The sequence below is a fragment of the Emydura macquarii genome, unplaced genomic scaffold (genome assembly GCF_026122565.2).
Source record: "Emydura macquarii macquarii isolate MOO-44397 ecotype Brisbane River unplaced genomic scaffold, CSIRO-AGI_Emac_v2 contig_1676, whole genome shotgun sequence".
Lineage (NCBI taxonomy): Eukaryota > Metazoa > Chordata > Testudines > Chelidae > Emydura > Emydura macquarii.
In genome coordinates, this window is record NW_027131813.1 from 124176 (window position 1) to 147488 (window position 23313).

The following is a 23313-nucleotide window of genomic DNA, read 5'->3' on the forward strand; positions in this document are numbered from 1 at the left end:
ATGTAGAGGATATGCTCAGTATACTGAAGCCTATATCCATAACCTTAAACAAACTTCAGAGAAATTGTTGCTGCATTGCTGATGCTGTCAAAAATTAGGAAGGCACTTCAAGAGACATTGAAGAAAGAAATACCTCACCAGAAAGCTAAACTGCAGGCAATAAAGAAGCGAATGGATCAAGCCACAACTCCACCTCATTTTCTTGCGAACAATCTCGATCCCAGATATAAAGGTAGATGCCTAAATTCTGAAGAAGATGATGCTGCCATGGCATGGGCATCTCAAAATCACTCATCAATTATGCCAGTCATAATAAATTTCAGGGCTGGAGCGGAACCACTCAAACAGTACATGTTTACTGATGATGTTTTGAACAAAAAGTCACTCCCCTGAATTGGTGGCAATCATTAGCCAGGCACCTTGAAACAGAGTTCCTTCAGTTGCTAAGCCAACTTTTCACAGCAATAGCTTCCTCTGCAGACAGAGAGAGAATATTTTCATCATTTGGTATTATTCACTGAACACTAAAAAAAAAAACCAAAAAAAAACAACTGGGAGTTGAAAAAGCAGGAAAACTCGTATTTCTGTTTCAGTTTCTGAATAAAAATGATAGTGGGAGTGGGGAAGATGAGAGTTAGTTGTAGAAGTTTTAAGGACAGCATACGTTTAGTGTTATGACGACTTGTCAGAGCTAATAAAATTTGAAAATTTAAAAAAAAAGTTTAAGGACAGCTGTCAGCCAGCAACTCAGGAGACTGCTGCAATTGTGAAATTTATGTAACATTTAAGATTTAGTTTAATAAAATATAAGTGCTATTGTGTTTGTGTGTGGGTGATTTAGTTCTTACCATTCCTAAATGTACTGCTGCTGCATCTGCAACTTGACACAGGTAATGAGTATTATGTACTATTTCCTAAATTAATAAAAATCAAATTATCTAAAAAATTACACAAAGAATACCCTCCTAGATGTTGTAAAATGCTATATTGAGTTGTAAATCAATGTTTTAGTGATCAGATTTGCACCATTGTTTAAGAAATATGTGAAGTAGTATCAGTGGGAAACGTGATTTAAATCAATCCACCCTGGTGATAAGTACCTCTGGCTGTGATTCAGAGGCAAATGCGTTTCTCATATCATTGACAACATAGCTGCAAAGAGGTGTAACGTGCTCTTCAAGCTTCTTCAGTGCAGAGGCAAAGACCAGTTGCGAACTTCGTCGTCACTACTTCTTGTTAGCCCACTTCTGTGCATAAGTGTTACTGAATTAAAAAACTAGTTTCTAGAATATTTCAAAGGCTAGTACTGCATGTATAGGCAACTACAAATTAAAACATTCTATCAGGCAGACTACATGCTATTGTCTATGTACTAAAGCTTACAAATGGAGAAGTGTTACATTAGGAATTCACATACATTTATATCTTTCTGCTATGCAGTACAAACTATGGGCACAATCTACTGCTACTGGTACACAACCTTCAGTGTGAGACTGATCTGGTCAGCAAATTTCAACTGCAAATATAGAAAACTATCACAATCACTTGTGAAATACTTTAGCAACTAAAAATATGCAATGTGAAAACATTTCTTGTTAGTATAATGCAAAATGTTGATATTTCCCATTTTTGCCACATGCTAAAAAGCTTCATTTCTGGAAAAAAAAAAATACTTGCCTAAGCAAAACCCATAAAAATCTTTTAATGCATTGTTGTTTGGTAGCTTTGACTAATAACCACCACATTAAGGTGCTGAAACTAACAAAACTGTAAAAACTGTACTGATGGTCATGTTGCAGTGTTTCTGGAACTGTGTACAAAACTCTCTTATTTTGGATACTATTGTCTCATCTTGCCTAAACACTTCCAGCACCATGTGGCAGCTCCACATCACACCTCATTTAAAGCACATAAAATAAATCAAATGATATATAATGTGAGTGTGTGTATGGTGGGTACCTTAAACTCCAAAAATATGGCCCTTTTTGGAGAATTACCGCACAGCTGTTATGGGTGCTTAATACCTCAGGAATTAGGCCCAGGGCATCTTAAACTGGACACCCAATAGTTTAAACACCCAATGCTGATACAAGAGGTTTTCAAGCTGCTGTAGCCCATATAAGGAGACCAGCACCAGAAATAGCATTTAACCAGAGAGCTGAAAAGTAGGCAGAGGGAGAAAAACATCATGGATTTTATCTGTTCTAATTAGCATAACAAAGGTGGTGACAATATCATAGTGTTTAGGCATGTATAAAAATATAGTTAGCTTTAGATTTAAGGTTTTTCATAAGTAGTAAATGATAGTTTAGAGCAGGGTTAGCTAGAAATCCAAAATGGTGGCCACAATGATTTCATATTAGAGAGAAATAAAATGGAGGTCTTAGGATAAACTGACCAATAGCAGACAGACGGACTACGGTGAAATAAAGGTCATTCCTAAATACCTGAAGGGAGGGGTGAGTTAGGTAGGAAAGAGGTTCTCAAGGGGTGACAGGTAAAAACTAATTAGCATATCAGAAAACTGATTGGTCAAAAAGACATCACCCCCACAGAGAGGGGACTATGTTAATGATTGGCATTAATAAAGCAATCAATCAGGAAGGATCAGAAATTGTATATAAGGCAGAGAGTTGACAGGTTTAAGTGTGGGTGGTTTTGATGGTCACAGGAGACGACGACGACGACAACTGAAGACGGCGGTGGCAGCAGCAAGCAACTTGACAGAGCAAAAGGACCTCTAAGATGAGTCAGAGGGATTTGATCAGGAAGAAGGAAAGTAAATATAACTCTTCTAAGGATAAGGAATGTATGAGTATGATTACAAATAAAACTGGATGCTTACATCTGAATGGCCTCTTACCCCACCCATTCTACGACTGCCTGATCAACACTTGTAGAATGTTATTTTATAGTAACGTTATTAAATGTGCACTATTGTAATGTTATTTTATACATATATAAGGAATCTGGGTGTTACATTGGTTTTAAGGCTTTATCCATATGCATGAAAGGTCTTCTCTCTTTGTACTATATGTTGCAACACTATGTCTGCTATGCTATGTGCTATGCCATACTAAGTATTCACATATTATAACATTGTTATATGTGCTAAGGAAATGTTATATTGTGTTTGAGTTACAATTGATGTTGCACCACATTAGGTTATATAATTTATGGTATCCTGTATTGCCTCAAGTGACCTATGCCATTTGTTACATTATGTTGGTTTTCAATTTAAGAATCCAATTGTATTAGAATTATCATTTAATAAAGAGACATTTTGTTTTCGAAGAAATGACAGCGTCAATCCTTTGAGCAGAAGGCTGTATCTGTGTCCTCCCAAGGGTAAACTGAGGCAGGTAGAGTAAACTGAAGCAAGGAGTTTTCCAATGATCTAAAGGGAAACCTTTGGTAAATGTTGCAAGTCCCCTAGGACAAACTACCTCCTGTTTACTCACTTATGGAGTCAAGGCTTGTGATTGGTCTATTAGTACACCTAAGCCACTATAGGGTCCCTTGGGTCCAAATTTTGGGGTAACAAAGCCAGTGGCCATTTTTAAAAATTCTGACCCAAATCAATACACGTGTCCTCTATTTTGGGGAAGTTCTCAGGTAGCAACTTCTGACTGCTTGTATCCTCTCTTAAAAGAGCAATATAGTGTTTGGATACCTCAAAGAGAAATTTTGCTTGGAGAAATAGAAACATTTGGAAGAAAATGCCTTGCTGCCTAGTCACCCACACACAAGGGAACTTGGGCAAAAACTCAAGCAACAAAGACCATGATTGTCAAGAAGCAATATCATGGTGCTATCACAAGACAGAGGAGGAAATGAAACTGTCAGAGCAGTCAAATGGTATTGCAAGTGCTCAACATCTTGGTAGCAACACATTTCAGTGTGTGCTACAAATGGAAAAAAAAAAAAAAGAGGCTTTTTGAGGTCTATTACAGAAGGTTAGTGGGCTTCAAGCAGAATCAGCAGTGGCTAATGGACTTTTTATCTTCTTGAGTCCATTATTATTCTCCTGCCGTGCAATAAAACCAAAAAAGTGTGACTTTTTACTGAAATAGTTATACTAGTACAACCGCTATGACAGATATATAACTGTGTCCACACCAGGGAGTTTGTGGGGCTTTAACTATTGTGGCACAGTTAAAGTTGTACAATTTATGCATGTAGACAAGGCCTTATTATACCTACTAGTTTATTTACTAAGCATTCCAGTGGGCATGTGCGCTGGGTAACAGCAACTTGTTGGATTCCATCACCTCTCCCCCGTTCTTATTTTTCCATTAGGGATGTGATTGCTAAAGACCAGATAAACTTGTAATGTAGCATATTATTAAAAGGGGGGGGGAGGGTGTTTTGGTTTTAGTATATTGAGTTTTGCACAGATGAAAGATACCCAACTGGAGATCGGAATCCAGGCTAGCCGCAGAGCAGGCACAGACAGAAGACAGGCTTCCCCCACGCTGGCCATTTTCAATGCAGTTAATTCAAGTGATTTTATCCTCTAAAAGAACGTAGCATTTACTAATTAAAAGCTGGATCCTGAGTGGTGCTCAACACCGAAAAATATCATTGCTTTTAGGAGCAGTGAGTGTTTTCAGGGTCAGGCAATGAATCACAACAGAAGACAAGCATGCTCATCACCTATCATGAGTCATGGTGGGCGAGAGGAGGAGTAAAATGATTATTTGCACCTATATTTTACACCTCTCTCGTTTTCATTTTCCCTCTTGGAAGAGCAGAGCAAATGCAGCCACAAATTCTGATCTAGTCAACATTCCAGTGCCCAGATGTGAATGCATTTCTCTAATGAACAAAAAGCAACAATAAAAAACCCCATCTTACACTCATTCTTTGACACAACAATAACGTTCCTCCCACAGAAGGGATGCTATTCCCTTATCATAAAGTCCACATCCTTATTTGATATCCATGAATGTATTGAAATTGCCTAAGCTTTGTGTTCTCAAGAGATAAAAATTAAAAACTTCTCAGCCTTGTTGTGAATTCTTTACAAAGGCAAATGCCTCATGGTTCTGTGAGTCATTTACTCATTCCTCAGCTAGCTAAATTCTCCAGCTTACTGACTCACCTTGAGACAATACCCTCTGGAGAAAGTACATTTGCCTGAACTGTCTAAATAGTGCTTATCACCACAGTGAACAAGCACTGTACAAATATTAAAAACACAGTAAAATCCGACTGGAGCAGTTTGCCTACTCCGTGTGTAATAAAGGCCCTTGCAAGAGATTATAATGTCAGTTCTCTGTTGAGCTTGGTCCAGTTTTTTCTTTTTACGTCATTGCCCTAATTCTTTGCTTGAATCATTCCTGTATGCAACCTATTCACTTGGGGAATTTCTGCCAGTCAAAATCCTACGTCGGTAAAGATGAATGCAACGTCTTTAAACGGAGCAGGACAGACACTAAGTGAACAATGATGAAAATAAAAAGGCAAGGTGCTGAGGTAGGGAGAATGCAATGACTCCAAACTGAAATTTGACCAGGATACCAGTGCTAGCCCTTGTGCAAAAACAAAAAACCCACACCACCTCCTCTCCCCTCCCCAAAAAAAATGTTAAGGTTTTTTTTTTTGTTTGTTTGTTTTTAAACGATCTCTAGTAGTCATGCCTTCTTGAGTCTTACCCAGAGACACTGCGTCCAAATGCACAGACTCACAAGTGGGACCCTGGTGCACTGGTTTGGTTCTAATTCAGAGCAATTTCATTACCACCCTCTGCAGTACTCTAGTTTTCCATGGAAATCTCACGTGGAAATACTTATCAGATGCTACCCTATTTAATTTAGAAAACCTAACAAGATCACAGTTACTCCTTAGCCTACACATTAGTTCCATATTGCTAAGAAACCACCCATCACTCAACATCACCCATTAAGTGAAATAAGAAGATATACTGAAAACTTCTAAATCCAGACCCACGGAGTATTCCTCAGATGGAAGCCAGAATACAAGCCATCATGGAATGGGGTATTAGGTACGTAATAAAATTACAGGGATTCTGAGGACCAAGATGCAGAACACCTCTTCGGGTAGAAATTAAATGTAGGCAAATAAGACAGAGGATTGGAACAAGTTCAAAACACAGTATCAATATGAGGATGCCAGAGGAGTGAACTGCTCAGATTTGCAGCAGTGACTCTCAGATATAAAAAGTCAGCATGTCACCTTCATGGGACTAATGCACAGATGACATTTGGCCAGGTTTCAGGTTTGGGGCAAAGAGGAGAAGTGACTGGCCCAAAGAAAAATAAAATGAAGTTTTGTCAGAGCTCATCTGAACTGGGACCCATGCGGTCTCCAAGATACAAATACATGGAGCTTCAGTTCACTAGAAGAAGACAATACACAGGATGCTGTTTTGAAACATTTTAGCTGGATGGTCTGTCAACAGTTAATGGGATTACTGTATAAGGACCAATGAGTCTAGACAATTTTTATAGGGAGAAAAAATCTCAATAGCTGTTATAATCCCCCCAAAACAAGTGACTATAGAGATCAGGGCCCTAGGCTACAATAATCTGCAGTAATGAAAGGAGGACAACTGCATACTATAAAGCATACTATAAAGCATACTGCATACTATAAAGCAAGAAATAGCACTACAGATTTTTTTAAGAACAAAACCAAAAAGATGATTTTTAATGGAAAAAAGCTGAAACCTCAAATCACATAGTCAACTTATAAAACTCATCCTCAGCATACACTGTTATTCTCAGAACAGCAATGTTCCATTTATGTGCTACAACAGCGATGCATGATGAAGGAAGTTAAGCATGAAGTATGAACTTATTACTTATCTAGGAGACACACTGGTCACACAATCTTCCAGCTTAATCAGCAAAAACAACGAAAGACCTGTAGCACTTTAAAGACTAACAAATTTCTGCAGGCATAAGCTTTCGTGGGCTGCAACCCACTTATCTTAATCAGGAGATGCCATTTGGAAACTTCTCACCTATTCTTCCAATATATATATTTAAAGTGAATTGTATGTTGGTAAAGATTACAATTCTGTTTATCCACAGGAAAAGTACAGCACTGGTAATGCAAGTTCCCCACATTGCTCAACCAAGATGTTTAAACTTGATGTACCACCTTAACGGGTAGTTTAATTTTCATTCCTGTTTAAATTTCTTGGTCTGTTTACTGAAGAAGCTAAATATGATGCAGACATCTGTCCACTGAGAACTGGATTGAGACCAGGCTAGAGCCATCATATTTAGCAACTTTGTCTCTACCAGCCTACACAAGCTTAGATGGTGACCTACAGTATAGATGAAAGGCTTAGTAGTAGCCAGACCTTGAACTATCCAATCTACCATATGGCTGAAGCAACTGACATTTACACTCTGAATTAAATTGGACCATCTTCAACGTCCACACTTTCCCCCTCAAAGGATATTTAGTTCATAATTTAAAATGTCAGTAATGAGAGTGCTAAATCAAATGCAATTAGATCCTTCTCTTCATGATTCTTTAGGTTTTAATAAGGAACAATTTCAGAGCTTTTTAGCTGACTAAGAGACACTCAATGAGCCTTCAAAAGTATCATTCATCCACAAGTATTCCCCTATAGAAACTGTATTCAAGGAAGTAAATGTACTGGTTTTCCCAATTTGTTCATGATTATGTTTATTTGACAATTCCTCCTGGAAAGACTGACCAGGTTTTTTTATTTTGGTTTTTTAACTTGAATGGAAAGAAAAAAAAAAAAAACCCAGCCAAAGTATTTGCTGCCCTCCAGAGGAAAACAGAAAAAAGTTAGCTGTGAAATAATAGAAAAAAAGCCTTGCCTTTGCAGAAAGATGGATGATTTTAAAAATGTTGTTTCCTCTTACAGATGTCAATGGCACCAATTAAAACCTAGCACATTGTCTCCAGTTCTTCACTTAGAAGTACTGAACTAAGTTATAACAATGAGGTAAGAAATAGCGAACTAAGGATCTCTCAATGGGATCCTCACACAGTCCTAATAGCCCAAAAAATACTTCAGGGACTTCTGAAAAGCTACATTTTTTCTTTGCTGTTTTACAGTATAAAATCTGCAGGACAGTTACCTATTTATAGGCCCACTCACTGCATGTAGGACAATGGACAAATAACTTAGACATCAATGAAGGTTAGGAACCCAAATTCCTTTGAGGTTCTAGGCATTAGCTTCTCTGTTCCTCCATTTCCCATCTGTAAAATGGGGATAGGATAACACTTCCCTACCCCAGGAGCATTAGGATAAATACATGAAAGATTGTGAGGCATTCAGATATTATGATAATCGGGGCTGTCACAGAATCAGGTGGCTCTTTAAGGGATTGGGGCTCAACTGTACCCTATGCCAGGCTCAGCCCACCTTCCCAAGGGAAAGGCGTTAAGTCCTGGGGGTCACATGGTAGAATTTTGTGACTCAGAGGCTGGCCTGCTAGGATATAAAAGGAAGCCTGAGTTCAGGGAGGTGCTGACCCTTTTAGAAGAGGAGAGAGACTAGCAGCTACAGGGACAACAGCACTGTTATGACGTGCACTCATCATTAGTGCGAGATGAGATTATATTAGCTAGAACTCTGTTTTCTTAACCACTCGTCCTGCCTTCCTCAGAAGTTCTGAAGCACTCTGTTTCAAATAGCTTTTTGGGCAGAAGTTAAGGCAGTGAGGAATCACATCTTTCTAGGGTGATATTTATCTGATGGAACATGCAATAAAAGCAGGAGTGTATTGTTCATCTAAATAAATACCCATTTGATCTGATGAGGACACCCAGGAAACAAAAGCATGTGCGTCATAAGTAACTGCCAAACTTTATCTGTTGACTTTCAGCAGTTTGTATTATCCAAGGGTATCATACACTAGAGACAGTTGTATTTAATTAATAAGGAAAAGATCAAATATTTGAACATGATAGAAAACCACAGGTAATCAAAAGGTTAACATTAAAACAAATTTAAAAACAGGATAAGCATTACCCTGCATCTTACAGAATACAATACACCCCCTTGTGGTCAAGTGAAGAAATCAATTGCTACTTTCAATCACACTGATAGAAATGATCTTGAATGAAGTAAACAGAGGTCTATACAATTATGAATGGCAAGGGGAAAGTGAATAAGGAAGTGTTATTTATCTGTTCACATAATGTCATAGAATATTAGATTGGAAGGGACCTCAGGAGGTCATCTAGTCCCACCCCCTGCTCAAAGCAGGACTAACCTCAGCTAAATCATCCCAGCCAGGGCTTTGTCAAGCCACAGCTTAAAATCCTTTAAAGAATTAGGGATCACCCAATGAAATTAACAGGCAGGAAGTTTAAAACAAAGATAAGGAAGTACTTCTAGGGTAACCAGATAGCACGTGTGAAAAATCAGGACAGGGAGTGGGTGGTAATAGGCGCCCATATAAGACAAAGTGCTGAATATTGGGACCATCCCTATAGGGTGATCAGATGTCCTGATTTTTAACTTCTTCACACAATGCACAGTCAATCTGTGGAACTCATTGCCGGGGATGTTATGAAGGCCAAAACCACAACTGGGTTCAAAAAAGAATTAGATAAGTTCATGGAGGGTAGCTCCAGCAATGGCTATTAACCAAGATGGTCAGGGATACAATTCCATGCTCTGGGTGTCTCTAAGCCTTTTGACTGCCAGATGCTCAGACTGGACAATAGGGGATGGCTCACTCGATAACTGTCCTGTTCTTTTCATTCCCTCGGAAGTATCTGGAACCGGCCATTGTTGGAAGACAGGACATTGGGCTACATGGACCACTGCTCTGACCCAGTATGGCCATTCTTATGTTCTTATGTTAAAAAGAAGACACCATATAAAGAAATGTAACAGTGTTTACAAACTTAAAGGAACATGATCAACTTGAAATCTAGCCATTTTTTAAAAAGTTAAAAGTAGTTTCAAAATTCTACTGCTGTTCCCAAGGCTTTCATGACAATTTCTGAGATTTTTATGATGACATTTTCCCATTTTCTAAAACAGTTTTCCCTGTTACTATAGAGAAGACCCATAAGAACCTGGGGAAATTGTGAAACTGACTATACACAAAGTACACAAGAAAAATATTTTTCTCCAATTTCATTTAGTTATGGTAATCTTAAAAGTTACCAGTAACAATAGTAAATAAAACATGCCCCTGTGTGAGTATTTAAGAGGATAGCATGACTTTAAATCTGCAGCAAAGAATGAAGCTTGCAATAAAAAGGGCTCACTTGTGCTTAAGAAACAGATACCAAGGGAAATTCTGAGTGCTGATGGCACAGGTGCTGGAACTAGGGGTGCTGGTGGTGCAGCTGCACCCCCTGGCTTGAAGTGTTTTCCATTAGATACAGGGTTTACAGTTTGGTTTAATGGCTCTCAACACCTCCACTTTAAAAATTGTTCCAGCACTGATGGCCTGATAGTTTGTTTCATAAAGCTAAAATCATAATCAACTGCCCTCAGGTGATATGAATCATTTCAATCTTTTACTAGCAGCCTTCAAGAACTGGGACAAAGGTTCTCATATGAGGACTCAGGCCCATATCATTCTTTTCCACACAAAAGTGCAGCAAGAGAAAGAAAGTAATAGATCCAGAGTTTTGAACCTGTGGACACCTCAACTGCATCACCATCTTGAGGGAAAGGGAGGGAATGATAGATCACGCATAGAAGACCTGTGCAGAATCAGAGTAAGAAGAAACCTCAATGTTACCTGCAGGAGATTTTTCCATTAGCCACAAATCCTGTGCCCCCATCTCCCAAAAAAGTAGAATTTTTAAAAAGGAAACTTTGAGATCCACCTACATTATTTATAAACTTGATTAAGAATATCTGTGTACTTTTTGTGTACCAAAAGAGTCATTATTTAAAATCTGGTATCTGGATACAAAAAGTTATTTAAATACTACACAATTTAAAGTTTGCACCTTGGAAACAATCACTGCTGATATCAGCTGAATTGTAGATACACTGGGAGTTAACTTTCAGTTTGTAAAGAACTGACTAAACACCAAAGTAGGAACAATCTGCTCAGTTTGATGCCATGCCATACAGAAATAGGCATGTAATGGGAAGAAAATTTTCCAGCTTGGGTTCCTAGAGTTGGATCCAAGTTAAACCCATGATTAAGAACATAAGAAGTAGCCTTATTTTCAGTCATTAGGACCTGTAGGTGCTCACCACCACTGAAAGTCAAGCCACTTATAATGTACCTAAAATTCTAAATATACATCTGGGTGTCTAACTTGAAACATCACCACTGGAAAATTTTAGCCCATATTTTCATACTCGTTTTCATGTGCCAACTTAAGGTTTTAAAAAAGCATTTTAAAGGACACTAAGAATGCTTACCTGACAGCCTCCAAGACGTTGTTGGAAGTGTGCCCAGATAAAGCATCATGAAGGTTTCGAATGAAGTAATCTCTGTAATCTTCAGGAAGAGCCATAAATGTTCCTCCCATCACAATGAATTCCACTTTATCCACACTGTGGCCCAACTGCTTCAGCTAAAAAGTTAAATTTAGCTCTGTGAGACTTTGTATCTAAAGGACTCCCATGAAAAACCTTCAATTCCAAAACATACTGTACAATTAGTTCCTTATCAGTATTGACCTTTCATACCATGGACTAGAATGCCAAATTAATAATGCTTTTGTATACAGTATCCTTAATATAACTTTGCAAATAACTTAGAAATGACCCCTCTATTGCAAGAGCATATGATCGTTTACAAAGACAATTTAAAGAGGTGGTGGGTGGGACAATGCTCTAAAGAGATGGGGCAGCACAAATGACAAAGCAATGCCACAAAGAAAGCTCAAACTGGAAGAGCAGAGTTAAAGAGGGTGAGGGAGAGCACGGCTACACAAAATCCGGAGAGCTTTTCCACTGGATTTAGAGAGCAGCAGAAGCCAACGAAGGCAATAAAGAAGGAAGAGCAATGGAGTTCCACAGTTCTCCTGAAAATTGATCTCAGGAGAAGAGACAGAAGATTTCAGTAACCATTTACTCTTGTGTACAGATAAGAAGAGACAGCATCTACTCACATCAGTATTACAGACAATCAGTGATCATGCAATAATGTTCCAGGGAGTTTCTCTTTTTCTATTGGTAGTCAATTGCTATTCAGCAGAATTGTCATTTTAAACACGGTTTAGAATTGGTTGTTTAGCCGATGCAAAATGGCTAAATGTTAAATGGTTTAAGATTCATTCATGAAGAGAAATCATTTAAATTAGACAGACAAAGTGGATGAGGTAATATTTTTATTGGACCAACTTCTGTTGAGAGAGAAGCTTTCAACCTCTTCTTCAGGTTGGGGAAAGGTATTCAGAGCATGACGTTTAACTAAAATACTGAACAGACTGTTTAACATAAATAGTTGGCACAGATTCTATGAGTCCATTCAAGGTGAAATGGTCCATTAACACCTCAGTAGTCATAGGACAAAGACAGGGATTACTGGGTTAGATTGTTATAAAAAGCCATAAAACCAGTCTTTATTAAGACCATGATTTTTAGTGTCTACCAAAGTTATGAATTTAAGCTCTCAGGGCTCATCTTTTGAAAGTGTTGTGCAGGTTTCCTTGAGGATGTGGACTGATATGGAATGATCACTTTGTGAAAAGTGTTCACCCACAGGTGATATGGTGTTTTGTTTCATTTTTCCATGAATTCATTCAAGAGAGTAGTGATTATCTAGTTTCACCCACATAGTTGTTATACTGGATTTTATGGTTATTACAACAATACATAACCCCACTAATCGCTGCTTTTTGTCCTATGACTACAGGAGTGTTATCAGGCTACTTCACCTTGAATGATCCCTTAGAATAAGTTTAGCATACATAGTTAACACAATCTGTTCAATCTTGTATTTAGCTGTGACACCCTCAGTACCTTTCCCAGCCCTGAAGAAGAGCTCTGTGAAGCTCAAAAGCTTGTCTCTCCCACCAACAGAAGTTGGTCCAATAAAACATATTACCTCACCCACCTTGTCTCGCTAATATCCTGGGACTGACATGGCTACAATAACACTGTATACAGCTTTTAAGTTAGTCTCCAAAAATACAAAACTGCCTATCAAGAACTAAAGCATGAGAACAACTGACTCATACAACTTATCTGCAACAAGTTTATTTACCAGGGAGATACAGGGAGAAATTTTACTGGACACACATACATACATGCCACCCAAACTCAGACTGCTGGAAAAATCCCCAATTTTTGGCCTGTCCCATTTGTCTTGAGTAGCAAGGACTGGATTCCTTTTTGCTGAGTTCTCGTCCATTACAGACTGCTGGTTCCACTGCTGCAGGACAGCAAATAGCCACTTCTCCTATTCTTCCTCCTCCTGCACGGTTTTTCCTGCTCCCTTTGTTGGCTTCTAATGGAGGGATGCAGCCACTAGGGTAATAGTTTCACCTCAACCCCACCCTCAGGAAGAAGGAAAAAAAAAAGGAATTTAGAGGGGGAGATAGAAGGAACCTCTAAACAGAAGAAGAAGAATGGGAGAAACCCCATAATAGGGGAAAGAAAGGGAAACATACCAGTTTGATCCCATGTCCATTTATCATTATTGTCCATTCCGCCATCAAGTGGCAGATTATTACCTAATGAGATGCCATTCTCAGAGTTTTCCCCAGGGTTATGCAGTTTTTCTCATGGAGATGCCATTGGAGGGAGCTGGGCTAATGGAATTCCCTAAATCACAGCAGATGTGAGAGTGGCAAGGCACCAGCTTCTCCTTCCCACAATGTAAAAGGTATAAGGAAAGGCTTATTTAGGGGTGAACTGGTTGAGTGTTGTGGTAGCCTCAATAGCCAAGTATTCACATTTTAGGATGGTTCTCTCAAGTGTAAGACCTTGGGGGTTCTCATCACTGAGTTTATATAAGTTTTTTCTATATTGATAACATTTGATGCTCATATGTTTTTGCAACATCATCATAATGATGAAACATCACATACTGATGTATGAAAATAATGCAATATAGGGAGCAGAGAATGAAGAATTTGGCAGCTGGTAGGAGAGGATTTTAAAGAACATCATAAGCAAGTTTATTTTGAGGCCCCAAGATATTTATGTATCTGTTTAAAAACTAAAACCTCACCAGAGTGAACAAGACAACTCAGTAACCCACAAGATCACTGTCTTAATTGGAAAACTATTTTCAAAATGCTGGAAACTAAGAGCATTATTGCACCTATTTTCAAATACTATATGCTCTCTTCATTGCAAATATTTACCTGTTCGACTCGATGTCTTGTCTGGAGATAAGGATCATATCTGGCACGAATGGCCCTCATTGACGTTGGCTAGGAGAAACAAAAGGATTCATTTTTACACCTTCTTTCTTGACAACATACTGGAAAAGAACAAAATGTGTGAATCTTTAGTCAATGGTTGGACACTGTATTTTCACAAACATATAGTTATTAATATCTTGATCCCATTATGATTCCAGTGTCTATCTGGTTGGTGTTTATGGAATGTTAAGCAATGTAAGAAATCAGATTCAAATTTGTGTTTTGCCCTCATGTTGTAATGCGACTGAAATACATCATTTCAATCTTTTTGACCCAATTTTTACTTGATTACCACAAGATTTTGAGGGGTAACGAAACAGATTTACATTGTATCTCTGCAAATTAGGATTACAAAACTATTGTCTCAAGACACTAGTCATCCTGATGCTCCATTTTTTTCCTCCTATCCTCATCTCAGTGCCTTTTCTCCTTCATGATGCTCCCTGTGCATGAAATGACTTCCCAATCCCAGTTTGCAAACCACCATTCTCTTTCCATCAAATCCCTAAGAACCCAATCCCATGATGCCAACATTGTGAACCGTTACTAATGGTTTTAGACACATTATGCCCTCCTTTGAGTTTCATAATGCATCCTGTGTTCTTTGTATCTTGTACACAGTAAGCTCTTCAGGACAGGAACATCTCTCTTTTTATCTTGCACAGAGCCAAAGACACTGTTAATACTTAACGAATGAGTGTATACACACACAGTCATGCACGTGCTAATGTCTCCAAATCAGTGTGAATTAGGAAAGTTCTACTGTATATACACACTTCCTAATTTGCACTAATGATTGGGAGACCAACTGCAAATCACTGAATATGGGATAATAGCAAGTAAAGAGAACAAACAAAATTAAAGATAGGACAACACTGCATCTAAGCTTACTTAGTTCATTAATTTTGACCACTATTACTTAGTTTCAATTATTTTTCACACTTCATATTATATTAGTAGATGGAATGAAGCATATTTTTAAAAACTGTTTAGGTAATTTAGTTTCACTATAGCATCTGATATTAAGCTTTTGCTGGGAAGCAGCAGAGTCTCTTTCACACTATAAAATATGTAGGATTAGTGAAGTATTACGTAGCCTCAAAATGTGCTACTCTGGGTTTTGACAAGGGACATTAAATCAAACAAGTAAATCTTTTCCTTATTTTATTTACAGATTTAAAAACCTCAAGATCCCACTCTTTGTTAAACTGAGTTACAATGAGCCAGGCTTTAGAGAATGCAAGTTTCCAGTGGGCTGTTTCCTTAGGCAATACTGATGAGGAAGAACAACTTTTGGAGAGATCATACTTGGAACCTGCCAGCATCCCTTTAAGTTTAAGCCCATTTGAAACAGAAAAGAAAGAATCTTTGCCAAAATAAAAAGGATAAAAGTAGTAGGAAAAGAAAAAAAAAACAACTTACTTTCAAACCTCTAAGAGTTATTACCGGGGGAGGGAGGGGGGGGGGGAGAGAGAGAGACACGGCAACGCGGGGAAACAAACAAAATAGTCAGGAGAGAGAACTATTAAAAACTAATTCAGAGGAATTTCCAGCCCTAGCAGTTAATAAAGAGTTCTGAATAGAGACAAAAAGGAGCCGGCTCCAATTTCACAGACAAAATGTGACACTGCAATGACCCTCACAGGTATTACCTCATAGCCCGTGTAAGACTGGGTTGAATATTCAAAATCAGAATCAGGCCCACCTGGACAGTATCTGCAGGAATTAAAGAGAATGAGGAGTCATACAGCAATAAAAAAAAGTTACATGTAAAAAAGCAGGCCACCAAGTACTGCACAACAGACATTTTATTTAAAGCATCCATAGAGGACCAGGATAATATTCCTCTATTTGACGGGTCTGGATTTCTCATCTATTTGTGACTACCTAAAATAACTTTTTAAATTAATATATACCAAAAATGTACAACAAATACCTTCCATAAGTCTGAAATAATTTCATATAAACCACATCTCCACTTTACTCATTTAGGGAACCAGCTCTAGAGCTTTGGACTAGTGTCACAGAAAGATTATTAAAATGAAAACAAAGGGATACTGTAAGTAATTCTAAATGTGTATAAGAATAACATTTTCCAAAACTCATAATTAAATTAGGCATCCTCTACCAAGAAAATGAAATGGCTCTCAAGCATTTAGGTTGTGACATTTACAAGGAGATTTTATATCATAGATATGGCCCTTGGTTACAAAGAAACGATGACTCAAGATCCACATTTAATTTCCAGATGCCATTAGGGATTTATATATTGATAGTGGGAAACCATACTTCTGTGTTGTTGCTTGAATTCAGGGACATACTGTTTAACAAACCACAGAGTAAAGTAACATGCAGGCTGGGTAATTATACAGTTAATTATTACATGATATTATATGATAAATTACTATTACTGGCCCTGATGACTTACCTAAAACAGATCATTTTAATTACAAAAGTCACACAGGAAGCAACTGCTGGATACCACAGCATCACTGCTACTCAGGAGAGGAATGGTAAATGGGTTGATTCCCACAGAATGCCACTAAAAAGAGACTGTTTCTATTCACTCAGAAATGTCTTCAGTTTACTTCTCAGGGTTACAAGTTTAATGGCTAATCTACAGTCATTCAATGTTCAAAGATGATCTGGCACAGGAAGTGTGAGAATTCCCTCAGTTTCCATAGTTCAGCAGCACATACTGGGCACTCTCAATAACCGAGCTAATGGAGCAGACAGCATGTTATTACTTAAAGTGCAGTCTCTGAATAGTGAGCAAAAATGCCATCATAAGGATCCAGGTTTCTCTCAATGATTCCGTATCAAATCAAATGCACTCAGTTCATAAAAAAAATCAATGACTTTTCCCATGGCTTGCCCTGCAAACTCAGCCTGGATCATTCCTTTTCATGCACCATCACCAGTAATGAAGACTCTGCAAGCCAAATTCACATCCTTGTTTAAATCTGGGCAAAACAATTCAAGATGTATGCCCAGATGTAATTGACTGAAACGTCTCAAATAAAACTATTGATGACGCACAAAGAGGAAGAACAGACTTCAGCTCACCTTCTCTTAGCACTGAAAAATACTAAAATCTTATTTTAGTTACTGAAGCCAGCAGATACGATGCTGAATACACTCAAGAGAGCAGAAATGTTGTCTGAGAAGGAAGCATTATCAAATAGCCAATTTTCAAAGTAGAACCATACTAGGAACATCTCACCTTTTCTCTTCTTCTGAATTTCTGCTATGTCCATTTCCACTCAGATTGGAAGAGACAATGGACATGACATCCCAGCAAGCAGTGAGTTGGTGATGTCATGCTAACCACAGAAATAATTGAGATAGCAGAGGATGGGGTAGCTAGGTGACATTTTTTCACTATAAAAGTGCACTTTTATAAAGTTTTAAATATTTCATTTCCCAAAACTTTGTCATTTTTAATTTTGCAAAGCCCTGCAATTTTTTCTTGCTTCTCTAATAATTTCCATTATCTTCATGGGAGTTTGTCGTCTCCAAGTTTGTTTATAGGCTGCTCAAGAACATGCTATTTAAGTCTCTACAAGCACTTTCTTAATTATGACAAACACTTTCCCTCACTTGGTCTGAAACAGTTCAATCTGAGTAGATTAAACACAGACCTGCCGGGTATCTTTTTTCCCAGGCATTTGAAAAAGGGGGAGAATTGTAACCGTAGGTGTGGGGAATTGTTCAAACAGAAGGGTATTCATTGCAGATTACCATAAATTGTTGCACTGAGGATGTATGTTTATATTATGTGAATGGATGGGGAACCTTTATAGCATTTTCATTAATCTACAAGAATATCTAAATATAATTTATATTTCGCTATTAACAAATGGCTAAATCCAGCTCTTTGTATTCACTTTAGTACTTCCACTGTCTGAAGCAGTGTTTGGCCCATTGAAGGAAGCCTCTTTCCTTGAAGAGAAAGAACTGTCCAATAGAGGATCTGTTTCTGCATAACACACATGCATCAGCAGTTTGGATTTTGATTCATCTTGCTACCACTTTTCACTCATGCAGAAAGAAAGGTGGTCTGTGGACCTACAGACATGGATTACCTCTGAAGAACCCCAAAAAGGCAACAGTGTCAGTATGCTACTGCACATTGTCCGATTTATTACAGAGATACTGAAACACATTTCTCTTCCAGCTCATCCAAACACTCATACTTACACACATATGTTTCCTGTAAAGTTAATGTGCGGACACCTGTGCGGTTTGCACATCACAGCCACAACGGCAATCTGTAACAAGGAGAGTTACAAAGGATGGAAATCATCATCATAGTTATTTCAGAAATTACAAAAGATACAAAACTGCATCCAGGTATTGTACAAACAAGCACATATGTGAGGGACTATTTTACGGGGTTTTTTTTTCCCATCTGAGCCTTACCCCTAAAACACTGGTGTATTAATCCTTGTAGAAAAAGGAAAGTTGTGGCAGTGACAGAGTTGATCACCACCAAATGCAACAGCAGACTAACAATGCCACTGCTAAAAGGGGTTTCCACAGTCCAGAGGGATATAGCAGAGGGATGTGCTCATGGCATGCATAAGCACATTTACAAGCAGAGGATCCATCTCAGGTTGGCACCATTGGTACACTGCCAAGACCCAGAGAGACATTAAAATCTTCGCTGGGACAGTTTAGTGTACTTTCAGGTGTGTGAGAGGCTAGGAGAATGACCATAGGCACTGAAGAGACAGAAAAACATGGGGAGAAAACAAGAAGCAGACAAAAAGGAAAAAAAATTCATCCTCATCAGCCACAAAAAGTATTTCTCTGCATCTCTAGGTCACTTTTTCCTCCCACAATCCCATACAGTTTCTCAAACAAAAATTGAGCCTCAACACCCTATTAATCTCCCTTTAAACAACTAGCGAATATGATCTCTAGAGAGGTTAAGATGCAATTTTTCAAAAGCATCCACTAGTTTTGGGTGCGCAACTTAAGTAACCAAAGGCATGATTATCAGAGATACTTGTCATTTACTACAATAACTGGAATTACGTTGGTAATTGTACATTTCCTGATTTTTTTTAAATTTGGGGAGGGGAGAAGTGAGTGTATGTGTATATGATAGGGAGGCTTAAAAATATCCAGTTGGATGTTAGCTGTTAAGTGTTAGCACTTTTTTCAACCTTAACTAGCTTTTAAGGAAATTGTGTGTGAAGGATTAAAATCTTGTTACTGGACCATTTGCTGAGCTGGCCTGCTGCAACAGCACTAAACTTGACTAGGTCTGGTTTCCAGATGAAACTGGAGAAGCGAGACATGCTAATCTGGTTAACAAACGGAGGTCATTGCACCTGCCCTCTTCTTTTCACCTTCATGAGATTCTTTGAAAACAATATTGTCATTTCTATGATGCTTTGACAATCTGGGAAACTGATGCCATAGTTAGTACTTCATTAAAGCTTCTGCACTTTCAACATCTTTACAATGTTTGACAACAATTAACCCTGATCTGTCAATGAAAAGCTCATTTATATATAGTGCTCACCCCACTAGCAGTTCGGATTGGCTTTGCCTTCAGCTTGGGTACCAGCACCTTGCGATACTGAGGTGGTACAGCAGCAATGATGTCAACCAAACGAGGCTGTGAGGAAAGCCCATACTTAGCAGCTGTCTTGGTTTTCACCCTAAAAATGGAAGGAGCTCAAATTATTTTATTCTATTCAAGTCCTTATGCCAATCACTGTGATATCGCAGCACCTACCTACAAATCAATCCAGTAAGTGCTGTGTTACTGTCTACAGTTCAAACTAATGTACACTACTTAGTGAGAGACACACATTAAAAGAATCTACTTAAAAAGCCGATGCTAGCTGTATGTGACAGCTAACGTTGCACTTGGCGGTAAGGCATAAAAAGAGATATCCTGATGACCCGAGGCAACTGTAATTGTAAGATTTTGTATTTTTTAAATTAAAGTGTGGTTTTACTCAAAAAAGTTCTGAAAATAGCACTGATCGACAAAAATCTCATGAACTGAACGAATTTGCTAACTGCTACCATGCAAACCCAGATTCCAGCTGGGTCTCTTTCCAACTTGTGCCCAATCTTTGCAGGCACTTATTCTGCTTTCACTTATTCCTGTGCTACCAACTGCTGTCTTTGCAGGGAAGATCAAAGCACTGCAATAGGAACCTGGGTCCAAATCCAGTTCTCAGTTTCAAAACAACTCTTCTGAGTTTACAAAAGTAACAAAGAATACTATTTTAGAGAAATTATTTTCGTTACATGGGAACCTGAATTTAATCTAGGTCACTCTCTCATGAGTCTGGGTACCTCTACACAGCAAACAAAAAGACCTGTGGCAGCAAGAAGAGCCCAGGTCAAATGATTTGGGCTCATGCAGTGGGGCTAAAAATAGCAGTGTACACATTCAGGGTTGGGCTGGAGCCCACACTCTGGAGCCCAGCAAAAGGGGTAGGTCTCAGGGACCAGCCTCCAGCCCAAGCTCAAACATCTACACTGTTATGTTTAGCCCCACAACACAAGCCCTGGAAGTTCAAGACAGTTGAGGGTTTGTTTCATTTTTCACTGTGTAGATGTACCCTGCATTGCCTTTGTGGGACTAACAGGTTGGACAGACTTAGAATGTAAAAATGAGACAAGTTTATTGTTTTCATTAATATGACCCATGCAATGGCATAAAAGCTCTGAATGAAGTAAATGGGTATATTTTCAAGTCAGCACACAAACACAATTATATAAGGTTTGTACTGGTGAAACTTTTCACACTCGATGAATTCCTAAGTACTATTTTTAAAAGCATCCGAATAGAATATGCTTCCTAGGGCACGTACCCAGCCCTGGAGGAATAAGGGATAAGTTTCTGGCTGGCAGTACTCACTTGTTTAGATTCACATCTTTTCCCAGCTCATGAGCCTCAATCAGCTGTTTAATGATATCAGCTATTGTCATCATCATCAGCTCTGCATGGCTGAGGTCTCCTGAAATAAAAATGAAATATGTTTAGGCAAAAAAACCCAAACCTCTCATACATTGACATATGCTAATCATTTGTCCAAATTACCAATTCAGGCTAACACCTCCTGCAATTTCAGCCCTAGGCTGCCAACCCCACAGAGCTATGTCAATGAACATGATTCCTGATTTACAGCACGCCTTTTATCAAGAAAACAACAGTTACAAGTTACTGGTTTTGTTTTATGTGTAAAACACACACTCAATCTTCATTTCTGATGAAGTCTCATCATTGAGCCACTAGCAGCTGTACTCCGTCCCAGGTCTTTTCTTTTCATAGACTCCTGGATTTCAAGGCCGGAAAGGACCACTGTGATCATCCAGTCTGACCTCCTACATAACACAGGCCGTGGCAGTTCCCTGAATTCATCCATTTGAACTAGACCATCTCTTTTTCTTTTTTTTAAGTCTTGATTTAAATTTTTCCAGTGATGGAGAATCCGGCCCAGCTCTTAGGAAGTCGTTCCAGTGGTTAACGACCCTCACTGTTAAATATTTCTGCCTTATTTCTAGTCTGAAATTCCTAGTTGTCTCGCTTCAACTTTCGGCGTTCCATTTTCAACCTCTTGTCTTCTCTGGCTTCAGTGCCACCGATACCAACAACGACTGCCCCACGGGGCGCATCTTCCTCTAGGTCAGCTCTGGCTCCAGGGCAGCGTTGGGAGATGAGCCGCGGCTCCAGCTAAAAAGGCAGGATCGTGTCCCCAGCACGGGGTCAGCCCATGCTAGTACTTCAACGCCCCTGCCACCCTCAGCCCCCCCCCCAGCCCCACTCCTCAGCACAGCACCCCACGCCTCCCACCTGACCAGAGCAGTGAGCTAGGGGTAGGGGGGAGAAATGGGTGAGAACAACCCACCTCCAGTGCAACAGCCTCCCTGCCCCAGGGAGGAGGTGTCTCCCCCAAACTCTCCCCGGACCCAAGGAGACATGGGGGGCATCCCCCCTCCCGAGCCCCAGGGAGGAGAGGTGTGGAGGGGGGTCTTCCCACCCCCCCAAGCCCCAGAGAGGACCCTCCCCACCCCCAAGCCCAAGAAGGAGACATGGGGGGCATCCTCCCCCTCCCCCAAGCCCCAGGGAGGAGAGATGTGGAGGGGAGTCTCCCCCCTCAAGCCCCAGAGAGGACCCGCCCCCGAGAAGGAGACATGGGGGGCATCTCTCCCCCCCCCCCCGAGCCCCACAGAGGGGAGGGGGGAGGGAGGACCCGCCCCGGGCCCGAGGAGGAGACGCGGGGGGTCAGCCCCAAGCCGGAGGAGAAGGGGGTCCCGCAGTTACCTTTCTTCTTCTGCTTCATGCTGGAGACGTTCAAGAGCAGACGGCGCCTCAGGGCGGGCGCAGCCGGGCCGGGCGCGCACTGCCGAACGAGTCTCGAGACTCTCTCTGAGGCGAACTCCTGCCGTAAAGCGACGCCGTCTCCCACCGCGCCGTCGCAAAAGGCCGTGCGCCCGAAGCCCGACGACACCAACTGTATACCGGGGGGGGGGGAATCACGGGAGACACAAATAAAGAAAAAAGGCGCCCCCGAGACAGGCGAGGCAGGGAGAACCACGTGGGATACTTTTTGGGGCCGACAAGGATGAATTCGTTTCCCCTGTTTTTCCCTTCTTCCTGTAACCCCCGCCGCTCGGTTTTTCTGCGCCCCCCATGCCTAGGGTCATGGTCCGCGCCTGTCAGCGCGCCAGGCTGCCCCGCTGAGGGGGCGGGGTTAATGTCACTCAGGGCCTTGGCAGTGAGCCAGTGGGACCAACCTGAGAGGCGCCCTCTGCTTGGAAACAGGCTCCTGTCTGCTAGGGGCAGGGCCTGCTGCTGTGCCCCCTGGCTGTGCAGACCCCCTTTAGCAGTGGCAGTGCTAGGCTGCTGCTGCTGCATTTGGTGCATTTTCCCCCCCCTCCAAGAATTAATGCCCCAGTGTTTTAGGGGTAAGGCTCAGATGGAAAAAAAACAAACCCTTCAAGTAGCTCCTCACACATGGC

At 40.1% G+C, this 23313-nt stretch overlaps 1 protein-coding gene across 2 annotated transcripts in view; it reads right to left on the minus strand.

Moving 5' to 3' along the window:
• ELP3 (elongator acetyltransferase complex subunit 3) overlaps positions 1 to 22733 on the minus strand; it is a 138057-nt gene extending 115324 nt beyond the window's left edge. For both annotated transcript variants that reach the window (XM_067556155.1, XM_067556156.1), the window contains exons 1-7: positions 22616 to 22733; positions 21209 to 21308; positions 19853 to 19991; positions 18520 to 18590; positions 15972 to 16035; positions 14260 to 14328; positions 11363 to 11517 (exon numbers count right to left, since the gene is read on the minus strand). In XM_067556155.1, the coding sequence (XP_067412256.1) occupies positions 11363 to 11517; positions 14260 to 14328; positions 15972 to 16035; positions 18520 to 18590; positions 19853 to 19991; positions 21209 to 21308; positions 22616 to 22634 (617 nt within the window). In that variant the 5' untranslated portion in view covers positions 22635 to 22733. The remainder of the gene's footprint in view (positions 1 to 11362; positions 11518 to 14259; positions 14329 to 15971; positions 16036 to 18519; positions 18591 to 19852; positions 19992 to 21208; positions 21309 to 22615) is intronic.
• Positions 22734 to 23313: the final 580 nt, after the last annotated feature.